Source organism: Hippocampus bargibanti, linkage group LG01 (assembly GCF_051943395.1).
Source record: "Hippocampus bargibanti isolate YZ-2025 linkage group LG01, ASM5194339v1, whole genome shotgun sequence".
Lineage (NCBI taxonomy): Eukaryota > Metazoa > Chordata > Actinopteri > Syngnathiformes > Syngnathidae > Hippocampus > Hippocampus bargibanti.
The window spans coordinates 8,131,408-8,152,083 of record NC_142734.1 but is presented as its reverse complement, the minus strand read 5'-3'; the positions used below and the strand labels follow the sequence as shown (position 1 = coordinate 8,152,083).

Sequence of the window (20,676 nt, the reverse complement as noted above, 5' to 3'; positions counted from 1 at the left end):
AGCTAACCTGCCTACCTGTCCACCCATCAATAATATGTGGTCACGGAAATGACAGCTTTTCACTTCATACTGATCCATCCATACTGATGCACATACCATAGCGGCATAGCCAAACCATGAGTGACTCATTGCCACAAATGGACAACTTCTCAGTTAGACTCACAGACATATGAGAGCAATTTGCCGACACTCAGACCCACAGGCACTGACACTTGTGAACACCTTTGAGAACTGAGATACATACTCAGACTGATAGCAGTCTGCTAAGTAGACGACTGGTCTTCTAAGGTCTGGTCTTCAGCGCAGGCTAAGTCATACTCGTGGTTCCTGCCGTCCATACTGTGCAACCCAACCAACATTACTATGAAATTGTTTTCAAAATGTTTGTGCATGTATATGTAAGATTTTGTTGTCATTGTATTCATTTTTGCCATTATTTCAAAGTTCACAAGTATGCCAGTATATTTCTATTCTTAAAAAAACATGTGTGTTTTACATATTTTCCCACTGAAAAGTAACTGAAGTGTGGAAAAAAAGAGGAGCAAATGAAAGAGAACAAGGTCGGGACTGGTCATCATTCGACCACCAGTTCTTTACATACTTGAACAATTGTTGTCAAACTACAGTATATTCCATAGCACCAGACACTTTGAGGCACTCAAGGACATCTGCATAATTGCACACTCGTTGTACTACAAATACAGCGACTGATCACTGTGTTAAAAAAATGGTGTAATGATTTTCTACATTTACTGTAATACTGTACTTTTATCGTGTTTTATTCTACCACTGCTAACTTTATCTCTGCTTGAAAAGTTGTTTTGTCTCACAACTGTCATTGGGTGGCAACACCGCACAATGGTACACTTACATTACGGAATGCCTTTCTATAGTTATTTGTCATGAATCAGAATCAGAAAACCTTTAATCGTCCCACAATTGGGAAATTTCCAAAAGGATAAAAAAACAAGATATTCTAAGCATAGTAAAAATGTCAGAAGACTGAGACGTACACTGTAAATGTGCAAAAATATTTCATAAAAACTGTACATAGTGCAAGTATCAAAGAAAGGTATATTGATACATGCAGCTGTATTGCATCAACACATATTTGCAGTACAAGGGTCCAGTTTTTTTTCCACATGTGATTATTGAGAAGCCTGACAGCCTGATGCTCTTGTTATGATGATCCTCGTGCAGCTTATACTACCGGAGACTAATTCTTTGTGTGTTCTACATATTTGACCAATAAAGATGATTCTCATACTGAATCTGCAGAAGTCACACCCAGAAAGGTCTGGTGATTTTAATGGAGACTTGAGCCCCATGGTGCTGTTCCTCTTCTTGCCACTAGATGTCAACGTTTAACAAATACTGTATTTATGTCTAGTCGACGAAACTGGCAAGACGAGATTGAAATAGTTTTCAGCAATTGTCTCGACTGATTTGGTATTGTTTACCAGCCATCTATTTTGATTGTGAGTGATCATATTACAAGAGTCAGATGCGGAATGCATGGAGGTGAAAACGACAATATCTTTATTCAGCTTCACTGTCATGAATTTACTACCGCGTGCAGTGCAGAAGATAGCAGAAGAGACACACAAATTAGCCAAATCAGTGGCACTTGTTTTCACCACGTGTGACATGTTTTATTTAGCCGTTTTAAAATGTTTTTATTGACATTCATCACATTTCCTAATATTATTGTTCAACCTGCTACAAGCGAAAGCGGGAAAAGTAGTCAGACTCTTTAAAGTGATAATTACAAAAATACGTATTTTTGTGTGTTAAAAAGAAAAAGAGTAAATGTTGAAGTGCCTACCAATTTTTATATACTAAACGTTTTTTTAACATTTTTCAAAAGTAGATTCTGAAATGCAAACATTAAAACTGTTCACTATCAATCAGTTTTGAAAACTGGTCACAAGGGGGAAGAGAATGTAAAGAAATCCGTTTCCTCTTGTTCTTAATTTGTGCTTGGACTGAGAAGGAAAAAAGTGACAAGTTACAACTCACAATTGTGTTTTTGCAAGATCAAGCAAGCATTGTTTTGACTTTGATGCGATCAAAACAGCATGTTCCCGACAACATCAACCAATTCTCAGAATTCGTTAAAAGCACTTCACTACTTTCGCTGTTTTGTCTGCCAAACTTCGAGTCAATCAACCCAAATCTTTCCCGTGATTGACATGATTGCTCCCCAGGGTGTTGTTGTCATCCACTTATGTTTCAAAAAGTAATGAGGCCATTTGAAGAACAAAAGGAATATATGTATAGATTTCTGTTTTCAAATCAAATGTGGATAGAAACGATTATTCAGGAAATTAAATACTTGAGTACATACACCCGAAAATTCTTCTAATTCACTGCCAGACGATGTACTAAAATGTGTCCACGCCAGTGCCAGGGTTTTTGTCATTGTCACTTGAATTCCAGGACCCACAGAATATTGAGTTTTAGGACTACATAAACATTCAATGCAGCATGAAACCTCAGACTCTCTTCTTTCATATGAAGAAAAAAGTTAATTCCTAAATTATAGTGGTCTGGAGTTATCTGAACTTGAAATGAGGGCGTCTACCCAAAATACAATCCAATACGTCAAGGGTCGGGAACCTACGGCTCTCGAGCCATATATGGCTCGATGATGATTGCATCTGGCTCAGAGATGAACTGAAATATTCTCGCTTTTTTTGCTGTTCATTTCCTGTTTGGGCTGCAGGTGGCTGAAATACCAATTTTGATTCGATGATACTAACCGAGGTGCCCGTTGATGTCGAAACAGGTAAACACTCCCTTTTGCCCAACGAGTAAAAAAGATGACGGGTATTGCACACTTCATGTTCAATGGACCGAAGTATTCGCCTTTGCGGAGGGAACAGGTTCTGCTGTGATTTTAATATACAGTAAAGTCTCGTTATATCGATATTCAAGGGAGTCCGAAAAAATATCGATATAACCGGGACTATCGATATATCCGACCCTGTTTGCATGTAATTTTCTCCGTGCGTGCATAGAAATAGTATCGATATAACCGGGACTATCGATATATCCGATATCGATATAACGAGACTTTACTGTATGTCATCGATGAAACAGTCGAATGTTAGTGTCACTTTAACAAGCCCCATACTACGTTCACATCACTATACTTCTGTGAGAGACTGCAGAAAGCAATCGCGCAAGCTAATGACCAGTGTGCAGGCTAGCTAGCAGTAACTTCACGAATGGACCTGGCAAATTGACCGATACCAAATTGACCGATACCGATAGTTTGGCTGTTTTTTTACCAATCACGAGGACTGGAAAACCATTTATATGAATGTATATTTTATATTATTTTATTTTAATTTTATATTAATCACAACATTACTTTAAATAATGCATTCTGACATTTTGTTGAAATTATAGATATATGGCTCTCACTGAAAAACATTTCCAAATATTTTATTTTTATGGCTCTCTTAGTCAGAAAGGTTCCCGACCCCTGCAATACATACATATTGGTTTATATAGCGCTTTAATAACAGCTGAAGCTGGAAAAAAGCACTAACATGGAAAAAGGGAGAATACTGCCCCCTTGTGGAAAAGAAAAAAAACATAGCCAGAAGCCACAGCCAGTCAGCCCTTCATGAGCCAAGCATGAAAAAACAAAACCAAAACAAATTCGGGAATGGCGCTCTTTGTCATATTTTCAATTCCCGAATAAATTTGTGAATGGCAGTTAATGAGTTAAGCACAGTAAATAAAATATTTGTCCTTGACTACATTTGAGCAGCGGTAGAGAGTGCTGATGATTTTAAGGGTCATGATCCTGCCGGGGCCCCTCCCTCCTGACTTGGCAGCCTGCCTCCTTTTGCCTCCTCTCAGCAGCTGAAGCTGGAGCAGTTACAGCCTTGTCGCTGCTTGTGTTCGCATCTCGTGGCCGCGTGCGGGTCAGCCGGACGAGCAAGAGTTTGCTGTTATCTTGGAGTCACGCAATTTGCCCGATGGATGCACTTGACTCACGGGTGGCATCATGAAAAGTAAGTGATTGCAAATACAGTAAAGTCTCGTTATATCGATATTCAAGGGAGTCCGAAAAAATATCGATATAACCGGGACTATCGATATATCCGACCCTGTTTGCATGTAATTTTCTTCGTGCGTGCATAGAAATAGTTTCGATATAACCGGGACTATCGATATATCCGATATCGATATAACGAGACTTTACTGTACATACAAAATGTCTACTTGTGCGTTGGCAAGAGGTAGAGTCACTAGAATTACAGTTAAAACTTCATCATGGGGATGTCTGCAAAGTTTCTTCAAAATGTGACTGCCGTTTGACAATTTGGGAAAGCTTGACAAAAGGAGAATTAATTTGATACATACTCCGTATTTTGTGATAGTTTAATGATTAATTTGTAATTCCTAAGATAAAAAGTGATGTGGTTTAAGGCAACACTTTTGAGGGTGTTTTTTTGTGGTTGCTGTTTTTGGTTGTTTGTGTAAGATTGTGTGTAACATGCCCAGATTCTTTTCATTATATTTGTATTTCTTTACAATGAAAGTTACCAGCTTTTGTGATCCTTGTAATTTATTATAAATAGTCAGATTTTTTAAAACTTTTTGCTAGATGTGACACCAGGAAATGTTACCGTTGAAAACAAACAAATAAAAAAACTATTCTACAATTGCAATCACAAGCATACAGTTCCATTCAATGGTTTTAAAACAAAGCGTTACAGCCAAAAGGACCTTTGAGATTAAAAACAAAAATCCACTTGTTTGACTCGCTTTTTTTATCCATACATGTTCTGATGATCTTGACAAGGCAAGAGTTGACCGTATTTTCCGGTGTATAAGGCCCACCGGAGTATAAGGTGCACCCCTAATGAATGCTGTATTTTCAAACTATTTCCATATCAGAATCAGAATCAGAATCAGAATACCTTTATTCGTCCCGCAATGGGGAAATTTGCAGTCCACAGCAGCAATTGAAGAGGGATGGGGTTGGGGTGGGAGTGAAAGGATAGAAAACAAGATATTCTAAGAATAACAAAATAAAAATGTCAACTGTATACTGTGCAAATGTAGATGTGCAAAAACCGTTCTATAAACAAGACTGTACATAGTGCAGAATCAAGAAATGCATTTAGATATATTGCAACAACCCATATTTACAAGTGTCCAGTTTTTTTTTTATATAAGGCGCACTAGAGTATAATGCGGACCTTCAATGAATGATAAGTTTTCTAAATATAATATATAAATATATATATATATATATATATATATATATATATATATATATATATATATATATATATATATATATATATATATATATATATATAAAAGTTTTCCAAATGTAAGGCACACCATATTATAAGGCACGACAGTAAAGGCTGGGGTTATGGACTACTACTTCGAAAAAATGGAGTCGGGGGCTGCTGATAGTAGTTGCAAGACCTGTTGTGACTGAATATTACTTAACATATAAGGTGCACCAGCATATAAGGCGCAGGGTCATCTTTTGATGAAATGAAGGCTTTTGGCTATGCCTTATACATCTGAAAATATGGATGGTACTCATGAAACAGAAACGTTTTAATTGTTTGAACACCACAGTTGGTCATCGTCACCTTTGCTTTATTAAGATTTGGAGGTTGTGTGCAGTGCAAACTTCTGTTAGCAGATAGTCGTTTCCTGAAAAATGCTCGTGGGTTAAGGAAGTGTGCATTTAATCTGGTTCTTATTGAAACATTTCACGAGTTTTTATATGAAAATGTTAGAAAAGAAAAAAAATGTCGATTTTATTTGGCTCTAGAACAGGGGTCAGGAACCTTTTTGACTAAGAGAGCCATAAAAGTGAAATATTTAGAAATGTTTTTCAGTGCACGCGCACACACACACACACACACACACACACACACACACACACACACACTCACACACACTCGCACACAGACGCACACAGTCGCACGCGCAACCACTTTTCAACAAAATGTCAGACTGTTATTTAATGTTATTTAAAATAACTTTGTGATAGTACTCACCGTTAACATGAATGGTTTTCCGTTCCTCATGATTGTTAAAAATCCAGCGAAACGATTGGAATGAAAGTCAACTTGCCGGGTCCATATGCAAAGTTGTCATGATCTGGTTGGCGACCAACGGGTGGCGCTGTCGGTCCCGCCTGCACCTGTACAGGTGCTGATCATCCCGATCAGTGGTGGACTGCCACGTTCGGATTGGCGACCAACGGGTAGCGACGTCAGCCCTGCCTGCAGCCTCGCACGTGCTGGTCGTTTTAATCAATGACACTTAAAAGGACTCCCGGCACGACCATCCGGTGTCGGTTCATTGTTTGTTGCATGCTTTGTCTGCAATTCCAGGCATTGTATGCTGTGCATGTGTTTGTTTAACCTTGGCGGACTTTTACACTTGGTTTTCTTTTGATACTTTTTTTTGTTCAGATCATTTTGATGTTTTACATTTTGTTCCTGCTGACCTTTATTTTAATAGAATTTGTCAAACAACCTCCTGCTCCCTCCTGCCTGCTTTTTGGGATCCGCACCCGCCATCACCACCTCGCAAAACGTGACAAAAGTTACTGCTAGCTAGCTTCACACGGCTCATTAGCTTCCACACTTGCTATGCAACATATTTCTCACAGAAGTATGTTGATGCTAACGTTAACATGGGGCTTGTTAAAATGTCACTGACATTCGACTGTTTCATCGATGTGATTGTTTCATTGCAAATTAGAATCAGAACCTTTTCTCTCCACAAAGGCGAATCCTCCGATGCATTCAAGCTGAAGTGTACTTTGTTTTTACTCGTCGCGCTCATTTAAAGGGGCGTTTACCTGTTTCAACTGACAGCCAGTATCATCCAATCAAAATTGCACTTTCCGCCAACCTAGGTCAGCGTCATCCAATCAAAATTGTGCTTTCCGCCAACTGCAGCCCCAACAGAAAATGAACAGAAAAAAGCGACAATATGTATTTATATTTATCGGCGAGCCATATGCAATCATCAAAAAAGCCATGAGCCTATGGCTCGCGAGCCATAGGTTCCCGACCCCTGCTCTAGAGTTATCTGCAATTGAAATGGAGCGGCTGTACAAAAGGTAGATGCTGCCCCCTCGTGGGAGGGAAAAACATTGCCAGATGTCTGACCAAAGCTTGAAACGCACCCTTGCAAGGAAAAAAAACAAAACCATTTCACTTATGAGTCTCAGTGTTATATTTTCCGTTCCCGAATGAATTTGTGAATGAGTTAATTGTCACGATTTGCAAGATGGTAGTGGTGGTGTTGGACCCCCAAAAAAGCACGGAGGAGGGAGGAGAAGTGTGTATTTGACAAATTGTTTTCAATAAAGTCAGCAGAAACAAAATCTCAAACAAAGTCATCAAAACAAAAAAGTCCAAAGTAGCAAACAAAACCGTGAGTAAAACGTGACAAGACGAAACAAACCTAACAGGATGAAACAAACAATGACCCGACACTGAATGGTCGTCCCGAAGTCCTTTTAACTGCCATTGATTAAAACGACCAACACCTGTGCACCTACAGTGCCACCCGTTGATCGCAAACTGAAACGTGGAATCAATATCCTCACCCTTCTTGCCAAGGCACAGACAAAAAAAAACACGTTGGGTCATTGAGTCATCACCTGCCATTCTTCATTATCTCTTGATGTTCTTCAGGTTTTTTGCCAGGTGAGCAAGGCGGAGCAAGCGGGACTGGCAGTCTTCGAGACGGCCCCGAGGAGGGTGACTACAATGGTGGGAGCAACAGCCCAAGTGGATCGCCGCTGTGCAAAATGAATCTTCTGGACGTCAACAGTTGCCAGGACACTATGCAAGCTCGACTTTATAGCAACTCACCACCGAGACCAGGAGGTGAGACTGTGCCAAGACTACCTTTGACTTCCGCTAATGACCCAGACTACACTTAGCTCCTCCCCATCCCATAAAAGCGTGATTGTCACTTTGAGATGCATCAACTCAACCTATGGGTTGCTTGCTAGTGATGGGAATTTCGGCTCTTTTCAGAGAGCCGGTTCTTTTGGCTCGGCTCACTAAATGACTCCCAAATGGCTCCTCAGTTTGTTTGTTTGTTTTTTGTTGCTTAAATTAATTAACTACCAAAAATCATGTATAATTATGTGAAACACGAATTACTCATGTAACAAAAATACACTATATCAAATACAGTAAAGTCTCGTTATATCGATATCGGATATATCGATATATCCCGGTTTTATTGATACTATTTCTATGCACGCACTGAGAAAATTACATGCAAACAGGGTCGGATATATCGATAGTCCCGGTTATATCGATATTTTTTCGGACTCCCTTGAATATCGATATAACGAGACTTTACTGTATTTGTGTTTATATGGCTTGATTTATATGGGCACTGAGAGCATCCACTAACTTTCCCTTTCCCTGTGGTTACTCTGGTCTGATGATCAGCTGTCACTAATTTGCTTTTCATATTAATAATGCTATCATATCAACTAGTTAAAAATATAATAATTGAATTATAATAACAGCATAATGTGATAACATTTGTTCACCTGTCTACCCACCCCCCCTTCTCCTCACTGCTGCGTGTGTCTGTAATTCTCCCCTCCCTCCTCTACCACGGATATTGACCAATCACGTGCGACTTTAACCAAAGACTGAGGGCGTGGAATAAAGGACAAAAGAAGTCGGCTCCCATTTCTGGCTCCTTGTTAGGAAGCGGCTCTCTTCATTCACTTCAGAGATCTGGCTATAATGACCGGCTCGTTCGCGGAAGACACATCACTATTGCTTGCATCTTCAGGTGTTACATAATTGTGAATTTGGGTCCAATGTGTGGTCTGTTATACTCTTTTATACCAGGTGTGACAATCCCTGTCTACTGCGTTGTGGAATATGCAGACATGGCGAGTGACGGCGAGCAGCGCTGTCACAGTCACGCCGAGTTTGTCCTGATCCGCAAAGACATCCTGTTCACGCAACTCGTAGAGACGGCGCTGATGTCCTTGGGCTACACGCAAGGCTCAACTCTACGGGCCCGAGGTGTGCGTTTATTTTTGTCGTTTAGTCCATTGGGAACTACGTAGCCTCGGACACAAAAAAACTCGTCCACAAGAGAATTATGTGTTTCCAACATGCTAATTTGTGGCCACTTTTCCAGAAATGATAAAGTATTGGTAGAAGCCAAGGCTAAAGACAACGGACAAGGATTTTATAGTTTGGATTTTAAGGTTTATTTTAGGCTGCGGGTGAACCAAAAGTCTTGGCATGTTGAAGGACATGTCATATTTCACTTTCAAGAGAATGTGTGCACCATTTTTGACCCACAAGTTGAAGTTGTTCATTGGAAGGATATTAAGCCCAGAATTATTTTATTTTGTGCGCATATTCACATTATTTTGTGGCCACAATTTTATCTTGATTTTTAGCTACTGGGGCCCCTTAACTCATTCACGGCCATTACAAATTTATTTGGGAATTGAAAATATGACATTGAGCGCCATTTTTGAATTTGTTCAGGTTTTGTTTTTTTCATGCTTGGGTGCCGATAAATCGCTGGCCATGGCCTCTGGCAATATTTCTTCTCTTTTCCACGAGGGGGCAGCATGTCCCTTTTTTCCATGTTTGCCCTTTGTTACAGCTTCAGCTGTTGTTCAAGCGCTACATAAACCAATCTGTATGTATTGCATTGCATTTTGGACAGCCACCCTCATTTCAAACTCATATGACTCATATAATTAAGGAATTAACTCGTTTTTTTTCTGATGAAAGAAGAGAGTCTACGGTTTCTTAAGCTGCATTGAATGTTTATGTAGTCCTAAAACTCAATATTATGTGGGTCCTGGATTTTCAAGTGACAATGACAAAAAACCCTGGCACTGGAGCGAACACATTTTTACACGTCTGGAAGTGAATGAGTGAACAATTAAAAGCAACCTGCGACTCCTTGAGCAGATGGTGGCATCAAAACTTTGCTTTCCGTTTCTTCAAGTGTAAAACTATAACATTTCTCATCATTTATGATAATCAAAATGACAATACCTCCGGTACTTAATGTGTGGGAAAACACTTATTTAAAAACCTCTATCACTCCGCCACTATTTTGTTTGGTAATTCATGAGTAATGAATTATTAACAGCGGCAATGAATAGATTGTAGCTGTTTTCCAGATGGGTGGCTCCAACATATGAGACCTCTGCGTGACAGAAAGTTTAGACAATCAAGACTAATTACTGCATGTTGCTTTTATTTGTCAAGACATTTTTTTTCCCTTATTTTCTTCAACAGAAATTTAAAACCAGTATGACATTCCTGTGTCTTAAACACAGGGCGCCTCAACCAAGTGGGTAACACCCTTTTTGCGACCCTCCTCCACCCCAACAAAGGCTTTTCAAATCAAGACTTTTTGGGTTTGGCATGATGCCAACGTCACTCCACAAGTGTGGTCACGTTCACAATTATACAGTCGATTTTTTTTCTTCGTCTTTTGACCCATGAAAGTATTTTTAAAGCAAGAGATGGGTTCTTTGATTCGGCTGCATGTTATAGCTCAGTCACACTTACTTTAAGATGGCAGTATTCCACCACGCAATGTTGAATGGAGGATTTTAGAAACACTCACTGACATAAGGTAGAGAAGACCATTTGAAGGATTTTTTTTCCTCTGTCGGCAGCCCACCTGACATTTGATTGTCTCCATCCCTTTGAGCATTTTGCCAGCCACAGGAAGCCGAAAAGCTGCAAAGAGGCTCGCTTGCCGTCACATAGACAAAAGATGACATCATGCTGTTTGTTCAACACCTCCACACTAAAATGCTGCTCTGAGTTGACATTGAAATGCATAGACTCAGACTGGTGAAGCTCAAATTTTAAGGAAACAATTGTTTTCGCTCCTGTTTCCCCATCTGTGGCAACCTCATGCAGCAATGACACACGCCCACACACACACAATATATAGTGTTTGTTTGAATTGGGTTGCTCAACATAATTGAGTCCTTAAATCATTCACTGCCAGACTATGTGCAAATATGTGTCCACTCCAGTGCTAGGGTTTAATTTGTACCTGTGGTCATGGTTGAATTTGAACCCTTTTGGGCGGGTCACACAGATTCGGAGTCATCATCATGACTACTTCAACGCTGCTTTTAACCTATAACTCAAAAGCACGTGTGTTGTGCAGGCATCATCAAAGTGGGGCAATGGAAGCCGATGCCCATCCACAACCTGACAGATGCTCCAGAAGCCACAGTGGCAGATATGCTCTTGGATGTTTATCACATGGTCACGCTACGGATCCTGCTGCAAAGGTCCACCAGTCTTGAGTGTGTGATGAGCCCCACGACAAACAAATAAATGCATACAAGAAAATACATTGCTCATTCTTTTGAGAATTACAAGCATTTTCTCACATATGCAGATTTGCCCATCTGGAGGAGCTGCCCTCTGAACAGTGGACGCATGCCACAGTGAAGAAAGCCCTCAAAGAGGTGCTCAGAGAGACCAATCACAACGCTTTCTCTCAGGAGTGTCCACTCTCCCAGGTTGGTTGCACATGTACTGTAGCGATCTAGTCTCTATTCAGATTGTGGCAGCCAAACAACACTGTGAGAGTGAGTATGTTCAGAGAGCAAGAGAGCGCTTGCATCCATCATTTAACCAATCCACGATCCTCACGAGAGTCATGCTGGAGTCTCTCCCATCTGTCTTCAGGCAGTAGGCGAAGTATACCCTCAACTGGTTGCCAGCCTGTTGTGTTTTCCTAGCCAGTGCTTCTGCAAGTAATTGCAGAGCACACCCCAGAGTATTCCTTGCTTGACATTGCGGAAACAGAATCACAGGGGTTCGTGTATGACATTGGCAGGTGAACTGAGAATCTCCCGTCGCAGATGTTAATGACTATGATCTGTTTAATGTATTGCGATCATACAATGATTCATAGGGATTGTGGCATGATATTGTCATGATATGAATGAAATACCACATGTAGCGCATCTGTCTGTCTGCGCCTTGATCAAATACTACCAAAATTACCTGTGCTACGACGTCGACCTGGCTTTTGTCCGTCTACAATCGAGTCTACTTTTAGAAAACAAATCGGGGGGTCGAGCCAGAAACTCCCAATGAGGTCAAGCGGAAATTTACAAAGACGTTGAACGAAATGATTCCCGTGACACCTGCCCCCAATGTTGTGTCTTAATCTCTCTGTCTTTCTCTCACAGAGTATGATTTCTGCCATCGTCAACAGTTCCTATTATGCCAACGTCTCCGTGTCCAAATGCCAAGAATTTGGACGTTGGTACAAACGTTACAAACGCATTCAAGGTGACGGCTCGCGTGTACACACTTGCTTCTACGCCTCTCTTTCTCCCTTAAAGTCACATTTTTTGTGTGCGCTTGAGCTGTAGTGTCAAGGCCATGTGCCATAGAGCAATGACGGCTTTTGGTCGCAGGTGGTTCAAATTAATGCCACTCTTAATACTCACAGCAGAACTAAGATATCTTAAATCCAAATAGAAAACAGCAGCTCCTCGCACACACATACACATACAGCGCTTGGTGGTACAAATGTGACACCATGCCAAACCTCACTCTCATTTTTATTCTCCAAATAGCCCAACTGACCGTCAACCCAACTGAATTGTAACAAGAAACAGATTCAGTACAATGGGGACGAACCAAATCCCTGAAAACTGAAAAGGACAAATCATTGATCAAACGATAAACTGCCTGTGCAAAAGTAATTGACAACTCTTTTCTTCATCTTAAAAATACATTCATCATCCTCGACTTTCCATCCACTGAGACAATCGAATGACATTCAATACAAAAGCCATATGCGCAATGCAACTATCACATTTCAAGTGGTGCTGTAATGTTTATAATACTTTGCCACGGAGTACCTGCAGGGATGAAGGGAAAAGCATATAAAACTGTGGCCAGGCTGTACAAAATAGTGGCACTGAAGAAAAAATAGGACGCGTGATTGGAGGGGGTTGAAATGTTGAAGTTCGGCTCAGTTTTCAGCAAGTCTTTGAAATTGGATAGACTGTTGTGTCATTTTTTGTTCAGAATCAGAATCATCTTTATTGCCAAGTATGTAGAACACACAAGGAATTTGTTTCCAGTCGAACACGATGCACTAGTACAGGGGTGTCAAAGTCATTTTTTGCCGCGGGCCACATTATAGTTATGGTTTCCTCTCGAGGGCCGTTATGAATTTGGGGAACCCATTAGAATGTTTAAATTCCTTCAAATATTACATAGAGAGCACACAGCAAATTAATGAATAACTCGTTTTCAAATCTGAAGTCAAGAATAATGACTTTTATTGTGGTTGGCATCCAAAAATATGACATTTTGGCTCAGATTTTATCAATCATCATGGAATTTAACAAGTTTGATTTGCTTTCGCAGGCCGAAAAAAATGATGTGGCGGGCCGGATTTGGCCCGCGGGCCTTGACTTTGACACCTGTGCACTAGTATCATCATCAAAAAATTGCAAAGAGGCACTATACAGTTCCATTTGGGCTACTGTTCAAAGAGTTAATGGCTTGGGGGAAGAAGCTGTTTAAATGTCTGCTGGATTTGGTGCGCATGGATCGGTAGCGCCTGCCTGAGGGGAGTAGCTGGAAAAGGTGGTGGGCAGGGTGCGGAGAGTCCAGTAGGATTTCTCCGCGCCCTAGTTTGGATTCTTGCAGTGTGCAAGTCCTTGAGAGTGGGTAGGGCGGTGCCAATGATTTTTTTCCGCCGTCCTAACTGTCCGTTGAAGTCGGATCTTGTCCATTTTTGTGGCGGCCCCGAACCAAACGGTGATGGAAGACCACAGGATGGATTCGATGACAGCCGTGTAGAAATGTTGCAGCACCTCCTGTTTCTGCTTCTTTAGCAGCCTCAGGAACTACATTCTCTGTTGTGTTGGGCCATTTTCAGGATAGAGTTGGTGTTGACCTCCCACCCCATGTCCTGGGAGACTGTGATTCCCAGGAACTTGAAGCTCTCAACGGTTAACATGAGGCAGTTGGATAGTGTGAGGTGTTGCTCTGGTGATGGATGTTTCCTGAAGTCCACAATCATCTCTACTGTCTTGAGCGTGTTCAGCTCCAGGTTGTGACGGCTGCACCAGAGCTCCAGCTGCTCCACTTGTTTTCGGTACGCAGACTCGTCGCCGTCTTTGATGAGACCGATGACCGTGGTGTCGTCTGCGAACTTTATGAATTTGACAGCTGGGTGCGTTGAGGTGCAGTCGTTCGTGTCTTTTAGTGATCATCTTGTGGCAGGAGTAAAAAACAAAACTTCTTGAACTCCAATGAAAAGAAGACAGAAATGATATTGTTTGGTCCCAGTGGCCCATGTACATCTCATCCTGTAGACTTGCTTTCTCCTAGCTTCTCATATGAAATCGACAGTCTCAAACTTGGGTCTTAAACTGGACAGTGACTTTAAACTTGACCGACAAATTGTTGCTGCTGTTAAATCCAGCTTCTTTCTTCTTAGGTAGCTGGCTAAAATAAAACCTCTCCTTTCTCATGAGCACCTTGAAGCAGTAATTTATGCCTTGGTCACACTCAATTACTGTAATGCGCTTTACTTTGGAGTGAGCCAATCCTCCATGAAGCGTCTCCGGCTGGTCCAGAATGCTACTGCTCGCCTCTTGACTGGTATTTGTAAGAGGGAGCACATAACTCCTATTCTGGCATCCCTTCAATGGTTCCCTATATATTTTAGTTATTTTCAAGATCTCATTTGTCTTCAAATCTTTAAATGGAAATGGAAATTTCTTCACTGCGAGACTAATAACTATAAAGTTTGTCTTTATACATTTAAAGCTATCCATAACCTTGCCCCCCATACCTGTCTGACATTCTTCAAATTTCTATTCCCTCTTGTTCCTGCAGATCCTCTTCCTTCCCCCTCCTCTGTGTGCTCCCCCCCTCCCGCCCATCTCAGCACGATGAGGGACAGAGCTTTCAGCTGCTCTGCCCCCAAACTCTGGAACTCACTTCCTCCCAACATTCGTAACATCGATTCTCTTCCCACCTTCAAGTCCCATCTCAAAACCCACCTATTTAAAATTGCATTTTCTGTGTAGCTCTTTCTCTTGTTTCTATTTATAATTGTATTTTATTTATTGTATTCTATTTGTGAATATATTTTATTTATTATAGTACATATGCTTGTCTGTGACTGTAAAGTGTCCTTGAGAGCTTTGTAAGGCGCTTAAAATAAAATTTATTATTATTATCATTATAAAGGTTAATCCAATCCAATGAAGTGTACCATTCTTCCCATTGCAAAAAACAATGTTTATAATTATTATGTTTATAATATTATCATTCTTGTTTATTTTTTTAATGTCTACCAGAAGAATTAATGAGTTGTAAAACTGTCTAATGAATACATTAGTTGACACACGGAATCATCTGATTTGTTGATGGTGTCCCCTTCAGGTGAATATGCAGACACAATGTGGCAGCCCCAGGACAAATCCGATGTAAATGGTACATTTAACTTTTCATGTGACTTTATTTGGATTGCAAGATAAAAACAGAATGACAACATCCCAACATTTGTCTGTCTATTCACACAGTAGAGAGAAATTGGGAGCCGAGCGTCCTCAACCAGCGTCTTCCTTCTCTTTTTCCCTACCTGGGTGGCCCTGCAAACCTCCTAAATTGCCGACTGGACCAACAGAGTTCCAGTCTGCCACACTCTACCAATCCTTCGCATAGCCCCCCTTTGCGCGCCCGGGCTCCGGCTCATTTGGCCCATGGCGGCCTCCTACCCCCGCAGCTCATGCGCCATCAGCTTGCTGTGGCGCATCTCATCAACCAGCAACTCGCCGCCAACTGCCTGCTCTCCCAGCAGCCCGTCCAGGGGCTCTCCCAGCCGTACCTCAACCACTCGCCTGTTTTACGCATGTGCAAGGGCCCTCCGGAGCCAACCTATTCAGGAGCTGAAGTGTCTTCTGACATCTACCACCGAGTTCGGAGCGAGCTCAAGAGAGCCAGTGTCTCTCAAGCTGTCTTTGCCCGGGTGGCTTTTAACCGCACTCAGGTAAACTGGCTAAATGTTCTCCGCTGGTATGTGCAATGAAGGTATTCCCCAACAGCACGTCTGCTGTTGATTCACGGGCAGGGCTTGCTGTCTGAGATCCTGCGCAAGGAGGAAGATCCTCGCTCGGCCTCACAGTCATTGCTGGTCAACCTAAAGGCCATGCACGCTTTCCTGGGGCTACCAGAAAGAGAACGAGACCGCATCTACCAAGAAGAGCGAGAGAGGAATAGTCAAACAAACCACAACCACATCTCCAATGGCAACACTCCCAAACACATGCAGGTACAAACATTTTCACCAGGCGGACAAGATAATTGATTCATTTGATTTTTCATTTTTCAGAAAACAGTTCTAGTTCGCAATACGTCTGATGACAGTGAGGTTAAAATCTTAGCTAAAGAAAATAGGTGGTTTGAAAGTGGAGTAAAAGAAGCATTTTTTGAAAAACAGCAAAACCCTTCACGAAATCGCCATGGTGGTTTAAGGTTTAATTTAGACTGTGCTTACAACAGACTTCTTAGACCAATATCGGCTTAGTCATGCTAATGAGGGAAAACCAGAGCTAGGAATAGAGAGCCTGAATGGTTTGACTATCGAGCTTGCAAATGCCAGCATACATCCTCTACATCAAGGTGAAAAGACTAGCATCACTACACCAGGAAGCGTCCTGCTGACTGTGGAGAATTAGACACCGATACGTTCAAAAGAACCTTCATCTTGTAATTCTTGTCTCCAGACTAAATTCACTGTCGAGACTCCCGTTAAGATGGACTCGCTCGTGAACATCACATCAAGGATCTATGAGGAGATCCAACAGGAGATGAAGAGGGCTAAAATCTCCCAATGTCTGTTTGCAAAGGTCTCTGCAAACAAAAGCCAAGTGAGTTTTTGGTTTGCGTTTCATATAAATGGATCTGTTTAGCTCAGAGTGCCAAGAACGAAGTTGATATGATGGAAGGATAATCCCATGAAAAGAATTCATTTCCAAGTAGTAGTGCAAAAATCAGACAATGGCGGCACTTCTCTGTGTTGTTTACTTGCAGGTTTCTGTGCTTTAGTGGGAAAATGTTCAAATGTTGTCACTGTTACCTCGTCCGGCAGGGTTGGCTGTGTGAGCTACTCCGATGGAAAGAAAATCCAAGCCAAGAGAATCGCACGCTGTGGGAAAACCTGTGTACCATCCGCAGGTTTCTTTCCCTCCCGCAGGCTGAACGCGATCGAGTTTATGAGGAGGAGGCAAGGCAGCAGCACGATGATAAGCTACCCGCTGTCCTGCATATCGCTGAGCATCAGGTACAACCGTCTGGAACTTTAGAACTGTGGGCCTAGATCAAAGTTTGGACAGCTACTAAATTTCTAGAGAGCCGGTTTTCCTTCTTTACAGTCTGCTCCAGATGGTCTTGTTTGTGTATTGTCAGTTATTGAAATGACCCTACCACACATCTCCCAACAAAACCCCAAATTCTTGCCAGCCAGACTCGACCTCAGTCTTATTCCGAATGCAGCCTATAATTTTTGATCGTGAGAAAAGAAAAATTGCCATGATCTCTATTTTGGTCCCGTCTATTTGATGACCCATGGATTTTTGAAGTCGAACCACCCCGCCTTGGTAATACGCTCGCTCTCAAAACGTGGTTGTTTGGAATGTCAGAGAATTTAGACGGTCAATCGCACTTCTGCTTTGACAAGATTTCTATTTTAAGCTTTTAAGAGATGGGAGTTAAACATATTGATCCCGTTCTTTTATCTTTTGTTCTTTTAACAGGCGGCGCCACCACTGCCACCTCTGAGAGCCCTATCCCCTCTTTACACGCAGCCACAGTTTACAGCCTTACCCCTGCTCAGTGGGGCCGAAAGTGGGCCTTGCCGTGGAATGAGCCCTGGCCTCAGAGAAGCAAAAAAAGCCCGTTCACGAACAAGGATTTCCTTGGAGGCGCTAGGGATCTTGCAGAGTTTCATTGGCGACGTAGGGCTCTACCCGGACCAGGAGGCCATCCACACCTTGTCGGCACAACTGGACCTGCCTAAGCACACTATTGTCAAGTTCTTCCAAAACCAGCGCTACAACTTCAAGCACCACAATTCAAGGGAGCCGGGCCTTGAGGAGGACAACCCGGAGACGGGACGGGAAGAGGAGCAGCTTTCCGTTCCCATGGACTCCAGTGAAGATGGAAGAGCCTCAGCAGACACGTTTGCTACTCATAGAGAGCCAGAAGTGGATCAGAAGGAGAGTGTTGATGGAAGAGCTTCGGCACCAGCAACGTTGTCTTTGTCGCCAAATAGCAGCCAGGACAGCCCAAACTCTGCAGGGCATCACAGATAACAAAAGGAGAGAAAATCGCTCGTGAAATTTAATGTCCTCCATTGTCATTTTTGGTTTATGAGAGCCGCATGGGCACAACAGCACCAAAACCTCCACACAAACTGGAGCCACATATTGTATACACTGATACATAATTTATTGTTCGATTGTTGCTGCAGCAACTAAACTTGATGTGACGCTCAACAGCGCGATGATAGATATCTGTATTTATTACAACCTTTATATTTACCGGAAAAAAATAAAGAATTACTGCTTTCCTTACCATGACTTTTGGTGTCTACTTTGTCCGCTTACATTGAGCATTTTGGAGATAAAATGTGTGTGAGCGAGCCGTGTTTGGCTTTGAAATGTTTGTGAAATTTGCTCTCATCTAATATGACAACTGCATCAGTGACTGTTGGCACGCTCCGTTGGCTCTTTGCACACAGCTGGCTATTAGATCCGTATGGCGGACCGATAAAGGGCCATTAGACGTGTGTGTGTGTGTGTGTGTGTGTGTGTGTGTGTGTGTGTGTGTGTGTGTGTGTGTGTGTGTGTGTGTGTGTGTGTGTGTGTGTGTATGTGTGCGTGTGTTTGCGTGTGTGTGTGCGTGTGTTTGCGTGTGTGTGTGCATGTGCGTGTGTGTTGTGGGATAAGAACGCAGGTGCTCTCTGCAGGCTGATATTACTCAGGATGCTCAGGGCCGGGGGCAGAGGGGCTTTGGAGGAAGGAGGCTCTCATGTGGAGCTTACAAACACACCTGTGATCCTCTGCGCACATGATCTGTCTGTCTCTCTCTCTCCCTCTTTCTCTCTCTCTCTCTCTCTCTCTCTCTCTCTCTCTCTCTCTCTCTCTCTCTCTCTCTCTCTCTCTCTCTCTCTCTCTCTCTCTCCCTCCCTCCCTTATACTCAGAGCGATACTCAGAGCGACAAAACTTTACAAACCGCTGATGACAACACAACATAATCAGCACTGTGTGTGTTTTGTGTGCTTTCAAATCAACCGTTTTTCACATCAAAGTACTTTTGCTCATTTGCTAAGTCTGTATGTCACACCGTAGTGCACTCAATTAGAAGTGAAATCACAAGATGGGTCTTTGGCACTATACAGCTGATTAGCATGCAACCATTATGTACAGTCGGCCGCCTCTGACGCAAAAGCTCAACAAGATACAAGCATGAAGTAAACAACCTTAACCGACTGGACCTCTGTCACAGGGTTTTGAATAACAGGCTTAGGCATACACGGCCAACACATTCCAATGTACTGTATAACTTGTCCCTGAGCAATTCTGTACTTTGAGTATGGACACTTGGTGTGGTTCATTTTTACCTCCTTTTTCTTGTCTTTCTTTAAAAATGTGTTGAGCACCGTACCTGTTGCTATCTGTCTGTCAGTCCGCCCACCCGTAGAAGACCTGTTGGAACCCGCATGGACCCAAGATTCACCCAGAAAACAGTCAAGTTTGGTGGAGGAAAAATCATGGTTTGGGATTACATCCAGTATGGGGGTGTTAGCGCTCTGTCTTCTTTTAGAATTACTTTACAATCCAAGAAGGCTAGTTGGTTCTCTTTAATGTCCTCACGAGTAAATTTAATGTTGATGTCTACAGAGTTGAATTCAATGTTATTTAATTAGTCAATCGGCAGTACATTTGAACCTAAAAGCTAGCAACCACTCATTTGACGACAATAAGGTTAAAATCTTAGCGAAAGAACATAGATGGTTTGAAAGGGGAGTAAAAGAAGCGGTTTTCATAAAACAGCTAAATCCTTCATTAAACCGGTTTGGTGGGGTGAGGTTCAATTTGGATCGTTCATACAATAGCCTGCTTAGGCAAAACAGGTTAGGCAACATTCGTAATGCTGATGAGGTGATACCGGTGGGAGTGGGGCAAATAGGCCAGTCGTTAGTCAGGAATGTAGGTACAATCAGTGGGGCCACAGGGAGTGGTCCTCTGCTCCCCCCAACCTGAGAGCAGGGACCTATATAGATAGCAACATTACAGCTCATTACAACATGGAGCATAGTATTTGACTTTCATAAGTCTGTTGTTAATCACTGAAATCTAATAAATAAAAATATAAAACAAATTTTTGACAGGAGCCATGGCTCCTAAACAAACTGAGCTTTGACCTCAGCTGTTGCCCGATGTGCTGTTGAGGCACTCTGATTACGTAACACAACAGGCTAACTTCATGCTCGCTGAATCATTACGAACGCACTGTGCGTAAATATTGCACCAAATCTTGGTTCACGTTGTAGTTTGGAATTGAGCGGCCAAACAGAGA

At 42.1% G+C, this 20,676-nt stretch overlaps 1 protein-coding gene across 2 annotated transcripts; it reads left to right on the top strand.

Moving 5' to 3' along the window:
• Positions 1-3,907: 3,907 nt before the first annotated feature.
• Positions 3,908-18,640, top strand: LOC148902950 (DNA-binding protein SATB2-like). 2 transcript variants are annotated; one of them, XM_088993614.1, is made up of 12 exons: positions 3,908-4,028; positions 7,704-7,898; positions 8,892-9,071; positions 11,209-11,335; positions 11,446-11,569; positions 12,248-12,350; positions 15,477-15,527; positions 15,617-16,083; positions 16,165-16,365; positions 16,820-16,963; positions 17,185-17,376; positions 17,849-18,640. In XM_088993614.1, the coding sequence occupies exons 1-12, from the start codon at positions 4,022-4,024 to the stop codon at positions 18,404-18,406; spliced, it is 2,349 nt and encodes a 782-aa protein (XP_088849740.1). In that variant the 5' UTR covers positions 3,908-4,021; the 3' UTR covers positions 18,407-18,640. The 2 variants fall into 2 exon arrangements, with proteins under 2 accessions (XP_088849740.1, XP_088849731.1); XM_088993605.1 differs by having other exon boundaries at positions 11,209-11,350.
• Positions 18,641-20,676: the final 2,036 nt, after the last annotated feature.

Coding starts and splice junctions, on each gene's coding strand:
- LOC148902950 (XM_088993605.1), top strand. Junction 9,072..11,208: donor CTCAACTCTACGGGCCCGAG/GTGTGCGTTTAT, acceptor TGTGTTGTGCAG/GCATCATCAAAGTGGGGCAA. Junction 11,351..11,445: donor CAAAGGTCCACCAGTCTTGA/GTGTGTGATGAG, acceptor TCACATATGCAG/ATTTGCCCATCTGGAGGAGC.